Consider the following 21,344-nt stretch of genomic DNA (forward strand, 5'->3'; position numbering starts at 1 on the left):
AACTGGAACAGGAAATCTCAGGACATAGCCTATAATGCACCACCATGTTAACCGCAAATGACACGGAACAATGAACAAGGTATTAAATACAAGGTAAAACAAAACTGGTGTAGGGCTAATTAACAACCAAAGAAACTAACTAGGAACACAGATGGGCAGACAGGAAAAACCAAACACAATGACAATAAAACCACACATAATTGTTACAATAATATTTATCAATGATATTTACGTCGCTTTGTCTGCCATCTTGGATGGATTTTTCATTGAGCTAGTTGCATTGTATGATTTCCTACATACAATACTGCATGAGAATTTGACCAGAATACATTTTTCTTAAAAAAAACTTTTTGGGGCCAGATCTATTTATGATGCTTTAATTCTGTCTGGACCACTATCGTCAAATACGATTGACAGTTAGCATACAGTTTGGATTGGCGGTATGGTTCCGTTCTGGGCAAGAACTCCCTGCGCATCCATGCAGCCTAGCATGGATAAGAGCAGCAATAACCCCCCTTAGGGTAAACAGAAAAGAACCACATGAATGTATGCAGATATCATTAATTCAAGATTTTAAAGTACAACTTAATTCAAGAATTTATTCTGATTCAGAGGGAATCAGAATGCCAAATCCTGACTAGCGAGAGGAGGAGCTGGGGATGGAGGAGGGTAATTAGCTCCTGAGAACGCGATAGCTGCTGATAATAATGAAGGAGCTTATATATGTATATGGTGATAGGCGTCCTATTCCTATTAGTAGACATGGATCAGCTGAGAGTCAGCTGATGCGAGCTTGACTAACATGACCTGCCAGAACTGACGCTACGCTTGATGTTTATGAATGTTTTTATGAAAGCATTTCCAGTTGTATAATAGCATGAGTCCATCAGACAAAACTTATTCTGTAGTGTCAGATCAAAGCATCTTTTGAAAACATTTGCTATTGAGTTCAGTTTGTTTCAAAGAACTTGTCACTGGCCTGTAGTTAAGTTGCAGTCATGGAACAAAAGTCATAGACAGAAACCAGAGGTTTGCTGTTGCCTTTGTAAAATAAAATAAAAACACTTGTATCTAGATGAAACTGAATTGAAACAGAAGCATGTTATATGTTAAACCAGGAAAGCCTCTGGGACTTTACGAGGAACTGAACGCTTCACCCACATGCTATGATCTCCATGCCTGTCCACTGCCATCAGCTGCTCCAATGGTTGATGCTTTTTATGGTCTGCCCACGTCGCAGTTCAAGCATATCTAAAATGATTGTCTTCAGCAAGCAAATAGTAATCTCTCCTCCTACACCAGAGTTGGAATGCTGGCCAAGAGGAGGCCGCTTCTTCACCACAGGGGCCGTATCAAAATCTGTCCAGCGATTCTGATCTGAAAAGAGGAAGGAGCCCCTCCTAAAGATGATGAGTCAAACACAGATTACTAATGCAATCTCTATGACAAGAGCCATTAGTGAAGCTCCCGCCCACACCCAGCTGTTACTAATATAGTGTTCTTTCTCAAAAAACACAAATGATCTGGAACAAACTGAATAATTGATACCTACTTAGTCATAATCTTTAAAATCAGATGACTGATGGCACAGGCTACACTTAATTTTGTATTTTGGCTATTAAACTGTGCTAAACCATGATGAGAGTAACTAACGTGGCATCTGCATCAAAAAGCAATAATTTTCACCTGTTAGGGTATTTCTTTGACAAAGAATGCTTCTGGAAAGGGTTTTGGGGTGAGGGATGGTGGAGATTTATGGAAAGGAGTGGGAGTGAGGTATGATCTCGCTGATGGCTGACTGACGCACAGCTTGAAAGCATTAAAAGGGCTGATACAGCGAAGCAGGCTGTGTAATACACAGTGCACACATTCGCATGCAAAATGTCATCCTATGTGCTTACAATACACCTTCTATGCTTCCATAAAAACTTTGCTGTTACTTTCGTTATAGGATAATCCAAGATTAACTTTCCTTTATTATTAACTCATCCTCATGTTGTTCCAATCCCATTTGACTTCTTTTTTCATTGGAACACAAAACGAGGATTTTAGTCTTCTCATATAAACATTGATTAGCGAGCATAAACAGAAGCTCAACTGTACTTGCTTGACATGCGAGAATGAATCTCAAAACAAGAGGGTGAGATTGGTCTTTTTATGATTGGCTGCGTAAGATTATAAATTAATGACGTGGCAGTGGAGTCTTTCTGGTAGAACTTACGCTTATGCTTTCACTGGTTCTTGTTGAAGCTCAAACGTGCTGCGTAACACAAGAATGAACCTCATTGGTTCTTGTGGAAGCTCAAACATGCTGCATAACACAAGAATGAACCTCATTGGTTCTTGCTGAAGCTCAAACTTGCTGCGTAACACAAGAATGAACCTCATTGGTTCTTGTGGAAGCTCAAACATGCTGCGTAACACAAAAATGAACCTCATTGGTTCTTGCTGAAGCTCAAACTTGTTGCGTAACACAAGAATGAACCTCATTGGTTCTTGCTGAAGCTCAAAGTTGCTGCGTAACACAAGAATGAACCTCATTGGTTCTTGCTGAAGCCCAAACGTGCTGCGTAACACAAGAATGAACCTCATTGGTTCTTGTGGAAGCTCAAACATGCTGCGTAACACAAAAATGAACCTCATTGGTTCTTGCTGAAGCTCAAACATGCTGCGTAACACAAGAATGAACCTCATTGGTTCTTGCTGAAGCTCAAACTTGTTGCGTAACACAAGAATGAACCTCATTGGTTCTTGCTGAAGCTCAAAGTTGCTGCGTAACACAAGAATGAACCTCATTGGTTCTTGCTGAAGCTCAAACGTGCTGCGTAACACAAGAATGAACCTCATTGGTTCTTGTGGAAGCTCAAACATGCTGCGTAACACAAAAATGAACCTCATTGGTTCTTGCTGAAGCTCAAACATGCTGCGTAACACAAGAATGAACCTCATTGGTTCTTGCTGAAGCTCAAACTTGCTGCGTAACACAAGAATGAACCTCATTGGTTCTTGTGGAAGCTCAAACATGCTGCGTAACACAAAAATGAACCTCACTGGTTCTTGCTGAAGCTCAAACATGCTGCGTAACACAAGAATGAACCTCATTGGTTCTTGCTGAAGCTCAAACGTGCTGCATAACACAAGAATGAACCTCATTGGTTCCTGCTGAAGCTCAAAATGTGCTGTGTAAGATGAGAATTGACCTCATCGGTTCTTGTGGAAGCTCAAACATGCTGCGTTACCTCGCGTCAAGCATGCTTTAGCTTCCATGACCAAAATTTGGATGCTATATACGTTCGCTGACATTTTTATGTAAATAAAAGCCTGAATTAAATCTGTTCATCATACAAAGTGACCGTGTCTCTTCAGAAGACGTGGACTAAACTGCTTGATTCATATGGATTTCTTTTACGATCTCTTTATGAACATTTTGAAGCATGAGAATTATGAGAAAATATATTTTCAATAGAGGAACAGAAATCTCTCAGATTTCATTAAATAATGCATATCTTCATTTGTGTTCTGAAGATGGAAATTCAACAAAAGTCTTGAAAATTTAGGACAACATGAAGGCAAAAAATGGTTGACAGAATTAAGAATTAAGTGCACTTCTTTTTACTTCTCAAGGGACTGTAATTATATGGACAAGAGTAACAAATACAAGCCTTCAAAACATCTCATTTTGTGTTCCACAGAAGAAAGGAAATCATACAGGTTTTGACACGGGCGACATGACATGAGCGTTAGTAAATAATGACAGATTTTCATTTCTGGATGATCTATTACTTGAGTCCTGGCAAAAATACACAAGCGCCTACTGTATATCTGAACATGTCTGAATGGATGGCAGTTTTACCAGGAGCAATAACAACAGTGATGATTGACAGCATTAAAATGTATGTTGACTGCTATGTTGAACTACACTTCAGGTCGTGCAATACAACTGCACTCAGCCAATGAGATTCAATACACGTTCTCTTTCATTTTCAGAGAGATAAACAGATGTTTTCAAAACATACTGAAGAATGCAAGGTATTTGGTTTATACATTCAGTACTGCACAGGTGCCAGAAATATGACAAGAATTCATTGCTTCAGTCCCTGTTTATAAGTGCACTTCTCTCGGAGCTCATAGCAGCATTTTATCAAACACACTTGTCTGGTTGACATTTGCTGTGATTTCTGGCATTGTGAAACAGCACTGCCTGCCCTACACCTTCCCTGAGCAACGCACTTGATCAGGACAGCTGGTTGGTTCATTTCCTTCCTCACTGTTTTGGTATATTTATCTCTGTGAGGGCTTGGTTCTCAATTTACCAAGTGAGGAAAAAAGAAAAATCTCGTAACTTGGAGAAGTGAATCAGAGTAATGATGTCATACTACAACGCATAGTTCGCCCTAATACACTGGTTTCCTTGTTCATGCACACACACACACACACACACACACACCTTGACACCAGTTAACTCCACTTTGCATTTGTTTTTCAGCTCAGAAACTGGATGTGCAACAGCTGAGTGACTCAATCCCTGCATGCAATTAGGCAATAACTCAGAAACCAAAAACAGTCTGCCCAAAACTCTAGCTCTTTCCTTATGAATCTCCTGTTAGAACTGGTTCTTGTTTTTTTAGGTGGATTTGATGGTCCACTTTAGATATTCTGCTTACTAAAATTAACTTTGTAACTACCTGTCAACTAACTCTCATTAAAATATTAATAGACCGCTAACACTTTGTTTTGATGCTTCCCAAAACAGACATTCTACTGATTATAAGTGACTTTACAACTTATTCTACTTACCCGAACCCTAACCTAACAGTCTACTAACTTCTATTGCAGTCTACTAATACTCTAATGAGAGTTAGTTGACGTAGTTGCAAACTTATTTATAGTGTATAAAGTTATTATTTACTTATCATTCCAAACATATATGATTTACTTTCTTCTGTGGAACACAACAGGAGAGTGAATGAGTTGGTTGGTTGGTTGGTTGGTTGGTGGGTTGGTGGGTTGGTGGGTTGGTTGGTTGGTTGGTTGGTTGGTTGGTTGGTTGGTTGGTTGGTGGGTTTGTGGGTTGGTTGGTTGGTTGGTTGGTGGGTTTGTGGGTTGGTGGGTTGGTTGGTTGGTTGGTTGGTTGGTTGGTTGGTGGGTGGGTTTGTGGGTTGGTTGGTTGGTTGGTTGGTTGGTTGGTGGGTTTGTGGGTTGGTTGGTGGGTTTGTGGGTTGGTTGGTGGGTTGGTTGGTTGGTGGGTTTGTGGGTTGGTTGGTGGGTTTGTGGGTTGGTTGGTGGGTTGGTTGGTTGGTTGGTTGGTTGGTGGGTTGGTTGGTTGGTGGGTTTGTGGGTTGGTTGGTGGGTTTGTGGGTTGGTTGGTGGGTTTGTGGGTTGGTGGGTTGGTTGGTTGGTTGGTTGGTTGGTTGGTTGGTTGGTGGGTGGGTTTGTGGGTTGGTTGGTTGGTTGGTTGGTTGGTTGGTTGGTGGGTTTGTGGGTTGGTTGGTTGGTTCAATATTTAATGCAGTCTGTGATTAGTGTTTTGATTTGAGAGTGAATAAAGGCTTACATTTTAATCTGTTTATTATATTAAGTGATCATGTCACACCTAGAGTTTAGAATATATCAGGTGAGTCACTAATTTCATGCTACCTCTGTTATTTTTGGGGCTTTTGGCCTTTATTGATTTTTATTAATGTTTAAAAACCGTTGAAACATTCTTCAAAACAACATTTGTGTTCCACAGAAAAGTAGATGAAGAAATTATAATTTATTTAAAGTAATTTATACTCTTAGTGTTTTCTGTCCTTTTTGAAACAGTGTTATTGTAGTACTATTTATATATTTTTGTGGTATTTATTTAATATTTTTTCATTTTTATTTTTAATATTTCTACTTATCTTTAACTTTTTTCAGTTTGGTAATTTAGTACTTAAACTGCTCCCAATTTTCATTTAAGTTTCCTCTTGAGTAAAAATGTTTTCATCTAATATCTATATTTAATTTAATTCATTTCTATACATATTTATATATATTGTGTATATATACACAAACTTTTATGTTAGATTAATCAATTTGACGGCACTCATTTTTAATTTTATTCACTGATTTGAATCTGTAGACCTTTTTGAGTCTTCAAAAAGTCTCCTCTTGTCTTCCATGGAGAGAGAAAAAAAAAACAAGAGCATTTGAGTTTGGAATGACATGAGATTGAACAAACAATGACAGAATTTTCATTTTTAATTTTTTCCTTTAAGTAAACAGAGAGGGGCACAGTCAGCCAAAACAGAGAATGAGTCTGAGGTCCTCGCACACTAAACAAAATCCATTCTAGCAATCAGAAGTCAGAAATGTGGGTTGTTTTGAGGTACTCTGGGGATTGTGAAACCTAAGATGAACTGTATATATGAACTGTTTACATATGCATATGCTCTGTTATATAATCTCTGTTCTGCTTGTGGTCTCCTAAAAGACAAACACAGAGAGGGAATAATATGGGAACACATCTGCAGGTGTCTTTGAGTTGTGGTTCGCTTGTCCTGACATGCACGTTGTTCTCGTTTAAGGAGGAGTTGTGTCATTATCCTCAGAGACAGCGGCAGGCCAGCAGTGTGCCTGTATCAAAACAAGTACGGTCACAAACAGCTCTTAATCACATTGTGTTCTGAAACCAGTGTTAAACATTTGTCTCTGACATCTCTAGTCTCTCCTGCCTAACGGGTTTCTTGATCAAACTTGATGATGATGAAAGAATAGAATATCACATTTCATGTGAAAACTAAATTCGTGGTGCGTACATGTAGAAACGTTGTTGCCACTATGCTAGTGTGTTTTGAGTGTAGTCTCAAACCCCACCTCCAAGTCTCTGATAATTGGGTCCCTATATATTGCTACTTCATGTCTGTGCAGTTTTTATGTCATATCAGTCACAAGGTGAAAATTGTAAGCTGGATTCAATTGAAATGGAACGTCCTCAAAAAGCTTTGAGACATCATTCATGATCATAGTGATTAACACACCTTACTGAGGGTTAGAGGTTAATTAATTGTCTTAAGCCACCTTTCTTTATAGGTCTATGTAGTCCTATAATATTATAGTTTTTTTTATTATAATCACTGTTCATTTTCCATTGATGAATATTTATTCATTTGTATAGGCCTACATGCTTCCTGTTCAAACATGTAAATTCCTGGTTGTGCCGCCCTTGCGCCAGTAAACACGTCATCAGAGAAGAGAAGAGATTTTGGGGAAAGTTATTTTGATTAAAGATTATTATGAGGGCACATGAATAAACAAAAAACAATAATACACACAGATAAATAATTTATAGGCTAACGAAAAAAAAAGAAAAAGGAATTGTCCATTTTGATTTTGTGGTGACTTCTTGTAGTCTCGCAGACTTTTGGACCCCAATGTATGTTTGCTTTGATAGATAAATAAATAAATAAATAAATAAATAATATCTCCAATTCTTTGTTAGGCTATTATGTCTTTAATGAACAAATGAGCCACGCTAATCATAAAAATTGTAGCGTCTTGAAGTACTTCTGCGCATGCGTCCTGTGTCAGTCAGCTGGCGGTGACGCGCAGAGGAATCCGAGCAGAGCCACTCATTGAACTCTTGAGGAACGCGCCTCCAGTGGAGTAGAGCGCTGCTGATGACTGCGCATGCGCGGTCTTCAAAGTTCAGTGAGCGGCTCTGACTGCTCGGATTCCTCAACGCCGTCTTCAGTTCACTCAAATACTCACCGCGCGCGACATGAGTGAGCGAGCGAGCGCGCTTCTCGGACTTTCGGCTTTAGTTGCTCTTCTTGAGTAAATCACGGGCTAGAAAGTGAAACGATACTGAAGAAAAACACGATGTAGTGCATATTACCGACGCTGGACTGATAAATTTCGTACCTGCAAAGCAGAGTTGTTTAGTATCGCGCTGGAGGAGAAGTAGACAGCGGTGGGACAAACATGCTCTCGCCGTTCTTGGCGTATTTTCTGTCGCTTGTGGTTCTGTGTAGGATTGCGCGCTCCCAGTACTCAAGCGACCAGTGCAGCTGGAGGGGCAGGTGAGACATGCTTTAAACATTTTCTTATTATACAAGTGCGCCCTTATTACTCGTTTGCTATTAATGTAAAAATAATTTCAATTGAGTAAATTGCAGTTGGAGGTTTAACTCTTTAAAATCCAAGATTAAATTTGTTGATGCCAATTAATGTTGTTGTTGAGCTAATGTTTTAAGTTCAAACTTAAACTTTTTTTTATACTAAAACAAGTAGAATAGTAACATTAAATCATGATTAATGTTATTACAGCAGTAGTATAGTCTATCATTAGTAGGCTATTAAAGTTATGTTTATGAGTTGTTGAGTAATTGTAGTTTTTATTTTATTTTTGTATCAGGCCTATTATTTGTAGGAGTTATGTTGTTATTATGAGTGGTAACTGTTAGTGGTTGTAGCATATGCCTGTATTAATAACATGTTATCATTATATTCTTATTTTTCAACTCATAAACTGTTCTCTTGGTCTGGATAGTTTAGATTTCCTTACTCAGATTTACACAGTTGAAAATTGCTTAACTTATTTTGATCATTTGAGTTACAGCAATGTAAAAACATATGTGGTCATAACTTATTGATCATATATTTTTTTACTAAGTTAAACAAGATTCAACTCATTTTTTTAAAGTCAGTTTAATGTAATTTAAGTTGAAATGACTTAAACATCCAAGTTGATTGTACTTAATTTTTTTTTACAGTGTTCAGTCTTGTTATTCTGTCCTGCTGTATGCTGAAGCTCACTGGCATAACCTGAAAGCAGAAACTCTCTGATCAGTGATTCATTTCTGCTCACTGGTTTGACCTAACCCAGATTAATCTCTCATGTAAAATATGCAAATCACTCTGTTCTTTGTTTGTTTAGACAGTTGAACTTTTCTTGAGTTAATAAACTATTGCCTATACACACTCACACCGGCTGTGACGTTTTCTAGAAAACTGAGATGCTTAGTTTAGTACAATCTTATTTGGTCATCTTGGTTTTGAAATGTAAATGTGCATTTAAATGTGAACGTATTTTTGATTGCATGGGTCGACGATAAATCTTAGTTCATGCTATAGATTTCTCTGCCACATAACTTCATCTCATTACAATGCTTGTTATTATTCCTAAACAATAGCTCTCTTCCTTCAAAAAAAAAAAACAAAACACATTTCGTCTCTCTGTGAATTCTTTTTTCAATAAAAAGGCTGAGTGTGCTGTACTCTGACTGTGCAGCCATAATCTGCTGTTGATTTGCCAGGTCTTAGTTCAGCCTCTCATTACGGCGGAGCTGCATTTCAAACGCTCTTAATTAAAGAGGAGCCGTTATAAATGAGGACACGGCAGCTTGTGAGTCTGCCCCGCACATGTGTCACCCCAGGCTCCACATGAGTTTTGGGTCCTCACCTCTCATTTTGGTGAGGGTTTAATCTGGGGTCTGCAGCAGGCTGATTGTAGAACCGCTGGAGGGTTCGGAAGCAGATGGCTCATTTTCTGCCTAACTGACATCAGGCCACAGACTCGAGGCGCAGAACCGCAGATGATGTCTAAAAGTAGAGGAGAGAGTCTTTTTGTGTGGCCGTTGGACAGCGGCAGGACTGCTGCCCGGACGTGCAGATCCTCGTCGTTTTGAGGAGTTGAAAGCGAGGGGAGGTTCAACTGCGTGACCTGCATTTGCACTTGCATGCTCCGGGTTCGGCTACTGTCTCTGCACTTGTCTGCGGAGAGGCCTGCGTGTCCTAGGAGCCATTGACTTGCGCTTCAAAAATCCTACCCACGGCAGTATGCCCAGTGTTGGATCTTGCCAAAGCGTTGGAAAGGAGAGAAGAAAAATGAGAGACGGTTAATGTGTATGTGTGTGCGCATGCCTGCACGTGACGGGTCATGCAGCAAGCCTTGCGCGTGGGTCTTAACACCTTGTGTGAAAAGACATTAACTTCATTCTTCCTGCTCGGAGAAAAGCTTTCCTTTCATATGAGCCTCAGCTTTGGACTCGACTCTGGCACAGACTGTTCAGAACAATCGCCCTAATGTTTGAAGTTTCCTTTGCTGTGTTTTACGTTAAAGGCCAATGATAGAAGATCCAACCATCCTTATTTAGGGGATTACCCTGGTGTGAGATGCCGCCATTTGCTTCAAACCAGACTGGTGGTTCGCTTTGTTTAATCTACGTAGTGGTTGGTTAAAATTGACCAGCTATAACTCCAATGTCAGAATTAGATAAGTAATAGGCCTACATCACAATGTTTGATGTTTGATGACTGACCTGTTCCAAAACTTAGTGAACTGCCATTTCCCTTCCAGTATTTTAAGGCAACGTACACTTGCTTCCAGACAGTAGCCAGTAAAATTATGCTGCCTTCCGAAATCATTTGTTTTGGCAGAATTCATGGATAAGCCAATCCCAGAATGATTGCGCTTAGCGAACACAATGCCTTCATGAAGTCGAAAGGGACATGGATAATGTTTTTTTAATTATATGATTGTATTTAAAGTCCCCCTGTAGTCAACAATTTTGTCCCTTAAAACTCATCTTTGATCACCAAAATTACATATTTAAATGTTTTTTTCCTTGAAGAAAAAATTCTTCATGCCTTAAAATAGCTTGAGTGTAACTCTATACCCTTGCCTCATTTAGTATATGCAGTTCTATGAATATGCAAATTAGGCCCGCCAAATTGGTCGACGTGATTGGTTACAAGGTAGTTTGTGACATCAGAAACCAGCGATTTTAAGGAGAAAATACTCAGCAATGGTGTTGACTTGTGAACTTGCAAATGGTTTGTCTTAAAGCGTATTAAAAACACCCCATAGACATATAAACAACATTAAAAACTTGATTTTTCTATATTTGAACATGATTCTTTAACTGTATTTCATGCAGTACTGAATTGTTTTGATAAAAAGAGACTAATAGACTTTTTTCCATTGATAGACCAATATGTTGGCCCATATTTTGAGTTTATCTGCTCTAGTGGTCGACCAATATATTGCCTTGGCTGATGCATTGTATCGGTCAATATTTGGCTTTTTTTTTCTGTTTGGTCATAAGTGGGACTTTTATTTTGACAGTACTGAGAACTATTCACTGTGTACTGTATGTTAAATTAGCTTTGCCTGAACAGATCGCACATATCTATCAGTGCACTGGTTTCAGTGTTTACTTTGTTTTTTATTCTCTCTTTTAAACTTGCAATGAAACAGAAGAAGGGACAGATCTTTTCTTGTGTATCGTGGTATCTGTGTAACAGATTATCGAAAAAGAAAAAATGTAAGGCGGGGACTTGTTTCTATTCATCGGTTGTTGATTGGAATTTGAGATGTGGTTGTTTCAGTGATTGGAGAAGTCCTGCGAACGTCACCAAACGTTTTATGTAACGTTAAGTTATGTTATTTTGATTAAGCATTACGAAGTTACGAATTAATTGTCGACTATAAGATATATAGTAAGTTCTTAGAAAATAGATAGATATACACTTTTTGAAAACTTCTTGATTCTATCTTAAACTCCCCCTGTAGTAAATTTTATCCCTTAAAACTAATCTTATCACGTCTTAAAATACCTTGAATGTAACTCTACACCCTTGCCTCATTTAGTATACGCGGTTTTATAAATATGCAAATTATCCCCGCCTCCACTCACTCACACCAGCTCAGAGATCCACTCGTTGACGATCTCAAGTTGACCTGATTGGTTACAAGGTAGTTTGTGACGTCAGAAACACCAGCGATTTCAAACCGTGTTTTTGAGACTGTCTTTGGTTCACTGCAGTTTTAAGGAGAAAATACTCAGCAATGGTGTTGACTTATGAATTTACACATGGTTTGTCTTGATTTTCACCACAAGGGGGACTTTAAGTATAAATCAAATTATTTTACAGATTTGTTTATAAATTAAATTTTTTTTTGAATTGGTTCATTTTAAACGGACCGATTTCCAATTATTTCAGTAAATATTATGTAAATAAATATAGATTTAATGGCAGCAATTGTTATGCTTGTGTTATTTATTATCTTAAATTAAATGGTGAGATATCTTATTTATTGGCTTTATCGACCATCGCCCACAAAAAAATATATCCGTTAACCACTAATCTGCAATATTCTGTTTTTAATCTGTTAATCTAATCCAATTTTATTTGCCTCATGAAATTGTGTTTTATCATGTATATTGGCATTACATCGGCCATCACCTGATTTAATTTGTGTGAGCTGTGTATTGTTATGCTTATTAGAATGTTAGCTTCATGTTAACATCACAATCTGTTGGAATCAGTTGTATTTCATTTGAGGTTTGCTATTTGTGGGTCGCAGCCTATGTTACTTTTGGGGTTGAGTTTCAGTTAGGATTCTGCCATTTAAAGTAGGGTAGATCCTGGATCAGAGCTTATATCTCCTTTCTCTGCCTTCTTGTAGTGGTCTGACCCATGAGGGACACACGCGGGATGTGGAACAGGTGTACCTCCGCTGCGCCCAGGGCTACCTGGAGTGGCTGTACCCCACAGGGGCCATCATCGTCAACCTGCGGCCGAACACGTTGTCCCCAGCGGCGTCTCTTCTCTCCGTCTGCATCAAACCCTCTGCGGAGTCCAGCGGGACCCACATCTACCTGGACCGGCTGGGAAAACTGCGATTGCTCCTCCGTGAGGAAGATCAGGCAGAGGGAAGAGTGCACTGTTTCAGCATCCAGGACGGGGCGCTCTTCATCGAGGCAGTGCCTCAAAGGGACATCAGCCGAAAAATCACAGCCTTCCAGTATGAGCTGGTCAACCACAGACCAGGAGCTGATCCACAGTCATTATCTGGTATGATGTTCTCTTGATCTTTAAAGACTCCCTTGACAAGCACAGTTTTCTTTCATGTGAAGTGTTTTCTCAAACAGACTTTTTTTTTTCTTTTTTCGTCAAATTAAAGGAGTTGTATTTGGAAAAAAATATATAACATAAAATGGCCTCAAATTCAACAGACATCAGCTAAAAAGCCCAATTTTGATTTCCTGGAAGCTTTGATGGAACAGTAAGATTTCTTTTGTGGTTTTGAAAGAAGTTTCTCGTGCTCACCAAGACTGCATTTTATTTTATCAAAAATACAGTAAAAAAAAAAAAAGGTCTCTTGAGGTTAGTTTTCGATAGTCCACTTTAGACATTCTACTGACTATATAAGTAACTTTGCAACTACATGCCAACTTATTCTACTAACTGAACCCAAACCTTAACCTAAAAGTCTACTAATACTCTAATGAGAGTTAATTAACATGAAGATGCAAATTAATGAGAGTTAGTTGACATGTTGTTACTTAGAGTTAGTAGAATTTCTAAACTGGACTGGACTAGGAGCACTGAAGATAACAATGTGCTGAAACGTTTGCTTGCTGGTGTCTATTTGTTTTTAACTCACATGCACTTTGCACTTTTTGCACGATGCAATTTATAAAATAAAAAAATGTTTTTGTAGACTTTTCCAGTCTTGAGTGGATCAGTATGTGGTTAGCCACCCTTTTTGTTCATTCTTCAGTATTCCATTGGCTCTACGCACCAGTAGTACCAGGACTTTTTTCCTGTTTGGAGCGCTACATATTTTTTCTAAACTGGACTATCAAAATAAATTGTAACCCTATTTTAATAATTTGCCAAATGTAATTTATTCCTGTGTTGGTAAAGCTGAATTTTCAGCATCATTACTCCAGTCTTCAGTGTCACATGATCCTTCAGAAATCATTCTAATATGATGATTTGATGCTCAAGAAACATTTCTTATTATCAATGTTGAAAACAGTTGGTCTGCTTAATGTTTTTGTGGAAACCATGATGCATATTTTTCTGGGTTCTATAATGAATTCTGAATTTGGAAGAGTTTCTTTTGAAATTCTATTCAATTGCTGCTTTTTTTCAGCAAAAAGCATTATTACATTTCCGTGACTCCATGGTTTTTGGGTACACGTACATTAATGCACGCAATACCAAGGGTTTGTTTATTTTGAAAAAGTACACGATCCGTAGCTAATGTTTTCATGCCCAGCAACAGATGATATCTTTACCTCAGGAAACATCCACCCCTCTGTGATGCTGAGATCTGTGCTCATATTTATACTGGAAAGTGATACTGATTTGAACCTTGTTTGCTGTGTGATTAAATACTGTGTTATTCAGGACTTGTGGCGTAGGTCTCATGCTGAGACGCCACGAGCGCCCCGTTGCTTCTATCTGTCATTTACTCCGGAAAAGCATGTTAAACCTTTAGCCTCATTTCAGAAATTAAATTTCAAGCAGTGCACCTGCTGAAACTGAATGGCCTAAAGCAAAGTAGATACTTCATATAACAGGTCTGTTTTTCCTCTCCCAAACAAAGCTAAAGTATTGTTTCAGTGTGTCTCCCCCTCAAGGGTAACGCGTTCAGAGCTGCCATGTAAATCTGTGCTCTGATAAACAGCCTTTAGTTAGATTTCTGCAGACACAGATACAGTAAAACCAGAGTAACTTTAAACGGTTTCTGTATTCTGGGACTGTGTGGCATTAATGCAATTCACTATAAACCCTTTTCCTTTATATATTATAATATACTAGGAAGTAGGAGGCATTGAAAATATCCTCAAAGTGTAATTACTTTGCACTTTGTGGATATTTCATACTTCTTTGTCACTGTCAATAAATGCCACCATTGCACCATAAAGCATTTGCGTCCAGAAAATGGGCAGTCAAATTTTTCTACAAACTTTTCTACGCATTTTAATGTGTCCTTTATTGTTAAGCTTGTGATTTCAGCGATCTGAGCGGGTAGATCTGTAAGGTGACCTGTTTTCCTCTTTCCGAGCTTGTGTGGGTTTTTTCTCTGCGTTCACCTCGTGAATGCTGACCTGCTGTGCTGGAATTGAGTTGCTTTCCATCACTGTGGAATGTGTCTTAGACCAGCTGTTGGGAGGATATATTATCTCCATTTTTTTTTTTTCCCCTACTCCCTTCCTCTTCCTCTTTTCCCCTGTCTCCCTGGCTTCCCCTCCCTCGCTTTTTCCTTCATTACTTTTCGTTCCGCCTCTCTGAAGTGGTTGGGATGCAGGCAGAGTGGCATATGAATCTTTTCTGCATTAGCATGGAATGCAGAAGGGGGGACCAGATGTAGCTGGGACACTATCTTCCCCCTTTCACCCTGCCAGCGTGTGAAGTGGTTGGGATCCCAGCAGCGTTGCATTAATTTGGGGCAGCGAGGGCTGCTGACTCAGATGCCAGCCCATTCCTGCGGTTCCGTTTCAACTTTTTTGCATGCGAGTCGCCACAAAGCTTTTGAAAAAGCCCATCTGCGCTCCAATCCCAGCTTTCGCGTTCAGGACGTAAGCGCTGGCAGCAGTTAACGCTTCACATCAAAACTCTGCGAGGCCTAGCGTTCTGAAAGATCACCCGCTTTGAAGCTTTGGCGTTTGCCAGCTGTTGCGAAGCTGATTCCTGGATGACCTCTGGCCCTGTTGGTGATGCGACGCGCCTTTTGTTGCAACAACGGGCGACCTCTGGTCTGCTCTCCTCACCCACAGCTCCTCAACAGACATGGCCGGACCAGCTCTGCTCATACAGTATGTGAAGGGCCAGGTTCAACAGATCAGTTATTTCACCAACTTTCTTTGCTAACGCCCAATCTACGCTGGAAGCAAGCTTGATAAGCATCGAAACTAGATTGATATTTTTCTAAACAATTATTTAGCCTACAATGTAAACACCCATTGCAGTGCAGATACTTCAGTGATTTATAATGGGAGCAATTTAGTTTTATAATGAGGGTTTGTGACATTATATTTTTTTGACTGAAAAGACATTTATAATGTCTTTGTTTTGTTTTGTTTTTGGACATTTGTCACTCTTATTTGCTACTTGCTTCCAGTGCAGAGTGGGTGTCAGACGCTATATACTTTTTACGACACTTCATAACAATTTGGCAGCGGCTATTTGCACTAAGTGTAAATACCAGCAAGATTCTATTTACACAAAGTGAAAATAGCATATTTTTAGCGATAGATGCTATTTACATGGTTTTAAAAGCAATAGATTCCTTTACACTGTGGAAAATAGCATATTTTTTAGCGATAGATGCTATTTACACTAAGTGAAAACAGCGATAGGTTCTATTTACACTGTAAAAATATCAGTATTTCCTTTGCAATAAGTGCAAATAGTAGTTATGCTATTTATATTTCTAAATAGTGGCAGATACTATTTGCACCTCAGTGTTGTTGTACATTAAACGGTATGCAATGATAACAGAGTGTAAATGACTAGATTTATTAAAATTATTAAATGGATGCTGGCTTATTAGGACAATAAAGCCCTCCCCTAACCCTAACCGATAAACACTTGATTATTAAACACACGTTAGACACTTTATTTCCACTTTTTGAATATTTTCTTCATTTTTATTGAAAATAAATGCCTTTCTGATCTGATATATGATGGGAAAAGGGGGTTGAGCGAATTCGGCAAAGGGCAGATTCGAACTTGGGTCGATTTGCGTCAAAACTTTCTGCCACACGCCTTACCCCTACACTATATTGCTACTGTTGGCAATCCAGCGTCTTCCGTAATTTTGTCTGGCCCAACCAGACGTCAGTAGGTGGAGTTAATGTAAATAGCCTCTGCCAACAAGGTAAATAGTGTAAATAAACACTCCATAACAATATACGACACTTTATAACAATTTTGTTGTACTTTACAGCCAGGGACCAGTGTATCCTTGCATCGTGATTCACTAAAAGCCAGAACACTTTGAAAAACCACATAGCAATGCTCTGCGAGCCGCCCACAAGAGTTTTGGCCAACCACCACTCACATTTACATCAGGAAAAATGTCATTTTGAAAATCTTTTTGAAGCCCCTCAATCTACCTTCAATAATAGACAACTAAACTTTTGTCTGGTAGCTGTGGACAACGTCCACTGACACACCTGCCCAACCCAACAGACCGTAACCCATAAACCTGTAAAACACCCATAAACCCTTCACCCAGCCACCTGAATCAACCAGTCGCTCTGCTGCAAGCCTGGGGGGGCTTGAGACCCTCCAGACGAACGTGCTGGACTATATCTGCGCGTGGGGGCCGTAATGACCCCGGAGCCTGATTTATTTGGAGAGAGAAAACACGCCGATCAAAGCCGACACGGCGCTGCCAGTGTTTAGGTTTTGCTGATTGCCTTGTAGCCGTCTCAAGATTCTGCGGCGACCTGAAAGCGAGGGAGTGTTTTTCTCTTGTCATGTGTCGCTATGGGTTGTAAAATAGTACAAAGTGTTCGACGCACCCCAGGTTGTTGGCACAGGTGGAAGTGCTGTGCAGTGTTGGCTCCTTTAGATGTTTCTTTCTCTTTTTTTTTTTTACCCAGAGCTTCTAGTCCTTGCAGTTGCTGCTCCATGTTTGAGTTGTTCTCAGCTGGATCCCATTTGCGTTGGGGTGTGAGGACACTGTGTGTGTTTGTCAGTGTTTTTCTAGAGGGGGAAGGGTCGAGATGTTCCCCTCCTCTCCACCAACACAATGTCCTGGTGGTTAATTACAGATGTTTTAGTTTTTTTAATGAGGAGCCTTTTCTCGCAGGCCTCCCCACATCTCTGTTTGGTTAGAAGCCAACTAGCCGTGACGATAAAGTCGGCTTCTGCACGCTCAGTAAATCTGCTGCAGAAATTAATTATGTCTTTGAAGGTCCAATGTGTTTTGGGAGCACGTGGCGGGTGTGGATGTAGATCGGTGTTCTGGTTTGTTAGACAGATTTCTAAAAATAACATGCTACATTCTGCACATGTGATGGTTATTTCTTGTTCAGTGGCTGTGTTTGGTCTGACTTTGTTATTCTGTATCTCCACAGCACCCTGCCAACCCTGTACAGATACGGAGGTCCTGCTGGCCGTTTGCACCAGTGACTTTGGTAAGTCGAGCCACATCTTTAAAGAAATTTGTAATGTTTTTAATGATCAGTAGTTAAAAATCTAAATAAATGCCTACATGTTTTGGAATTAAGTTTACAATTAAATTTCAATTATAATTGGGGAACGATCCAAAAGCATCCTTCCCACCTGGCACTATTTAAGCTACATGAATACTGTTCTCTGTCCATCTGTCCATCTATCTATCTATCTATCTATCTATCTATCTATCTATCTATCTATCTATCTATCTATCTATCTATCTGTCTGTCTCATCCATCCATTCGTCTCTCTATCTATCCATCCGTTTATCTATCCATCCGTCTACCTATCATCTATCCGTCTGTCTATCTATCTGTCTGTCTCATCCATCCATCCCTATCTATCTATCTGTCTGTCTCATCATCCATACGTCTCTCTATCTATCCATCCGTTTATCTATCCATCCGTCTATCTGTCATCTTTCCATCTGTCTGTCTGTCTCATCCATCCATTCGTCTCTCTATCTATCCATCCGTTTATCTATCCATCCGTCTACCTATCATCTATCCGTCTGTCTATCTATCTGTCTGTCTCATCCATCCATCCCTATCTATCTATCTGTCTGTCTCATCATCCATACGTCTCTCTATCTATCCATCCGTTTATCTATCCATCCGTCTATCTGTCATCTTTCCATCTGTCTGTCTGTCTCATCCATCCATCCGTCTCTCTATCTATCCATCCGTTTATCTATCTATCTATCTATCTGTCTGTATGTCTGTCTGTCTGTCCCATCCATCCATCCATCCATCCATACTTTACTCATCTTGTTAGTTTAATAACATTAATTATATCTCTGAATCAAATCAGCCCTCATTATGTCGTCTTGCATCGAATTATATCGAAACTTGCATTGCTTTAAAATCCTGGAAAAATTTATGTTAAGAGAAAATTCCAATGTAGGTCCTTTAGGATGGGTTCCCTATTGTGCTAGTTCAAATGGGAATCCAATACACATTCTTTGAGGATTGTTTGACCAGGGATGTCCCGTAACGCAATCAATATGGAAAAATCCCACCAACTATGTGTGTCTTATGTAGTTTTATTTCTCTCCTCTACAGTGGCACGGGGGAATATTCTCGGTGTGGCAGAGGAAGAGGACCAGACCTCTGTTACCGTGTCCCTGAGTCGCCTATACAGACAGAAGACACAAGTGTTTGTGTCTGGGGGCGGCCGGGCCAAACGCTGGACGGGCTTTGTGAAGATGCCCAGCCAGTGCGGGGTTAAACCAGGGGATGGCGAGTTCCTCTTTATAGGGACAGTGAGATTTGGGGAGGCCTGGCTCAGTTGCGCTCCACGGTACAAGGACTTTCTTAGGGTGTATCAGGACGCACAGCAGCAAGGGACCAACCCATGTCATTTGGACACAGACTGAATTCTTTCCAGGAAACCACACGGTCCGCCCCGTCGCGAGGAACTGTGACCCCGCGAGCAGCTGTCTGTCTCTGTTTGTGTCTGCAGACGGGAGAGGTTTAGGTCCGTATAGACTGCAATATCGATGCAGAAACCTCTCGCCTGCTGTCCCAGCATTCCCTGTGACACGACTCGTGCTCTTAAAACATCCCGCAAAAAACAACTAAAGTTGGACTTGTATTTACTAAGCCAATGCCGAATTCTCCTGACATGTCTTAAGACTGATATTTTCAGATTTTTTTTTTTTTTTACTTTCTTGCGGTCACAATGTAGCAGGACCTGGCTGTTGAATGTGTAAAATGTGAAAAGAACATTCTGAAACGGAAGTCCCAAATGCTTTGTAAAAAGCTTGTTGTACAGTTTTGCAGTTGTTTCTATGACAGAAATATATTGAAGAAAAAGCCTGCTTTTTAATTTTAATTTTTTAAGAAAATTTGAAGTGCAATTCCTGCCTGTGTTTTGTCTTCAGGCTGTTCAATTGCAAATGTGTCTTTCCAAGGATTAAAGTTCTTTTTTTTCTCTTTGGAATTAAATCACGTGTCTGTGTTTTTGTTCTTTGCTCACTCATGGTCACTGTAGTTTTATTGATGAACTGTGTCCGAAAATGATTTATCATGTACTTGTTCTCTGTAGTTCTTAGGTGGTTGCTTACTAGGATTTTAACAAAGGGCTAATCCCAAATCTGAATTCTGAATATTCTTGAGTCATTTCTGCAAAACTGTGTGAGATGACGTTTTTCACACTAATTTTATCAACCACCAGGGGAAAACTGTAAGTCAGATCTCCCCTAAAAAACCCACCATTTGAGGTATCATTCATGTATGTGTGTACAAACGGGGCTGGATACGCTTCAAGGGATAGTTCAAAAAAAAAAAAAAGATCATTTAAATGAAGATCTTTTACTGATCCACATGTTGTTCCAAAAACATCTATGACTTTCTTTCTTCTGTGGAACATAAAATAAGATATTTTGAAAGTCAGTGGAGTCCAAACAACACATCCTGGACCAAAAAAATAGACACTTTTCAAAAGATCTTCCTTTTGTTCCACAGAAAAAGAAAGTCATACAGACTCTAATCAAAAACAGGAACAAAATCCCTTTCAAATGAGTGAAAAGATTTTTTAAATGAAACGCTTTATACAATGCAGATTGTTTCAAAAAGCAGCTTTACAGGGATAAACAGGAAAATAATGATTCAATGATGCAAACAGAATTCAATTCTGCTGTACAGCAGCTCTAAAAAGACAATAGTAAACAGTCATAATTTAGTTGAAATCAGTTCATTGTTGATTAATTTCCATTAAATAACTGTAAAGTACATCAATTATGAAATTAGTTCAATTCAGCTATGAAGCAGCTCTGCAGAAAAGCGTGACGTCATCATCCAGCTTGAGTTGAGTTCTCATCCAAAAGTGTCTGCAGTCAAATTAATGATATTAAACACCGGTTAATACTGTTTAATGATACTTTCCATGAATCCAAAGGTTTCTACGATAAACTTTTGGAGTTAAACAACACTTTTTGTTGTTCATACCTTAAAAATGCTCGGAACAAATTCATTTCTATTCCCTGGTTTGTTCAAATTTCTACCTCAAATTATGAGCAAGCGCAATAGTGACGCTTGCTTGGTAATCACTGCTGATGATTTGAGGTATTAGTTTCACAGCTAAGCACATTTGAGTTCATAAGTTTACAAAACCTTGCACAATATGCAAAATGTTAATAATTGTAAAAAAAAAGAAAAAAAAAAAGAAGAGGGATCATAATAATTGCTTCAAACTTTTGAATTGGAGGATTTGGGTAAATTGTCCTTACTTTGTTTAAAGATCTTTATATATATATATATATATATATATATTTAGTTCTACTCTACAGAAGCTACAAAAGATATTTGCATGTTTAAATAATAGGTACAATTTACACCAATCATCCGCTTTATTAAAGGAGAACTCCGGTCAATTTTAACATTGAGCTCATT

General features: G+C 39.2%; 1 protein-coding gene across 1 annotated transcript; it reads left to right on the top strand.

Moving 5' to 3' along the window:
• Positions 1 to 7,631: 7,631 nt before the first annotated feature.
• metrnla (meteorin like, glial cell differentiation regulator a) lies at positions 7,632 to 19,911 on the top strand. Its single transcript, XM_084087012.1, has 4 exons — positions 7,632 to 8,045; positions 12,437 to 12,825; positions 17,853 to 17,912; positions 19,014 to 19,911. The coding sequence occupies exons 1-4, from the start codon at positions 7,948 to 7,950 to the stop codon at positions 19,325 to 19,327; spliced, it is 861 nt and encodes a 286-aa protein (XP_083943138.1). The 5' UTR covers positions 7,632 to 7,947; the 3' UTR covers positions 19,328 to 19,911.
• Positions 19,912 to 21,344: the final 1,433 nt, after the last annotated feature.

The sequence above is a fragment of the Abramis brama genome (assembly GCF_963993115.1).
Source record: "Abramis brama genome assembly, chromosome: 1".
NCBI lineage: Eukaryota > Metazoa > Chordata > Actinopteri > Cypriniformes > Leuciscidae > Abramis > Abramis brama.

Excerpts from the sequence above, each read along its gene's own strand:
- metrnla (XM_084087012.1), top strand. The coding sequence starts at position 7,948 with ATGCTCTCGCCGTTCTTGGCGTATTTTCTGTCGCTTGTGGTTCTGTGT. Across the intron at positions 8,046-12,436 it reads CAGTGCAGCTGGAGGGGCAG|TGGTCTGACCCATGAGGGAC; the intron begins GTGAGACATGCT and ends GCCTTCTTGTAG. Across the intron at positions 17,913-19,013 it reads CGTTTGCACCAGTGACTTTG|TGGCACGGGGGAATATTCTC; the intron begins GTAAGTCGAGCC and ends TCTCCTCTACAG.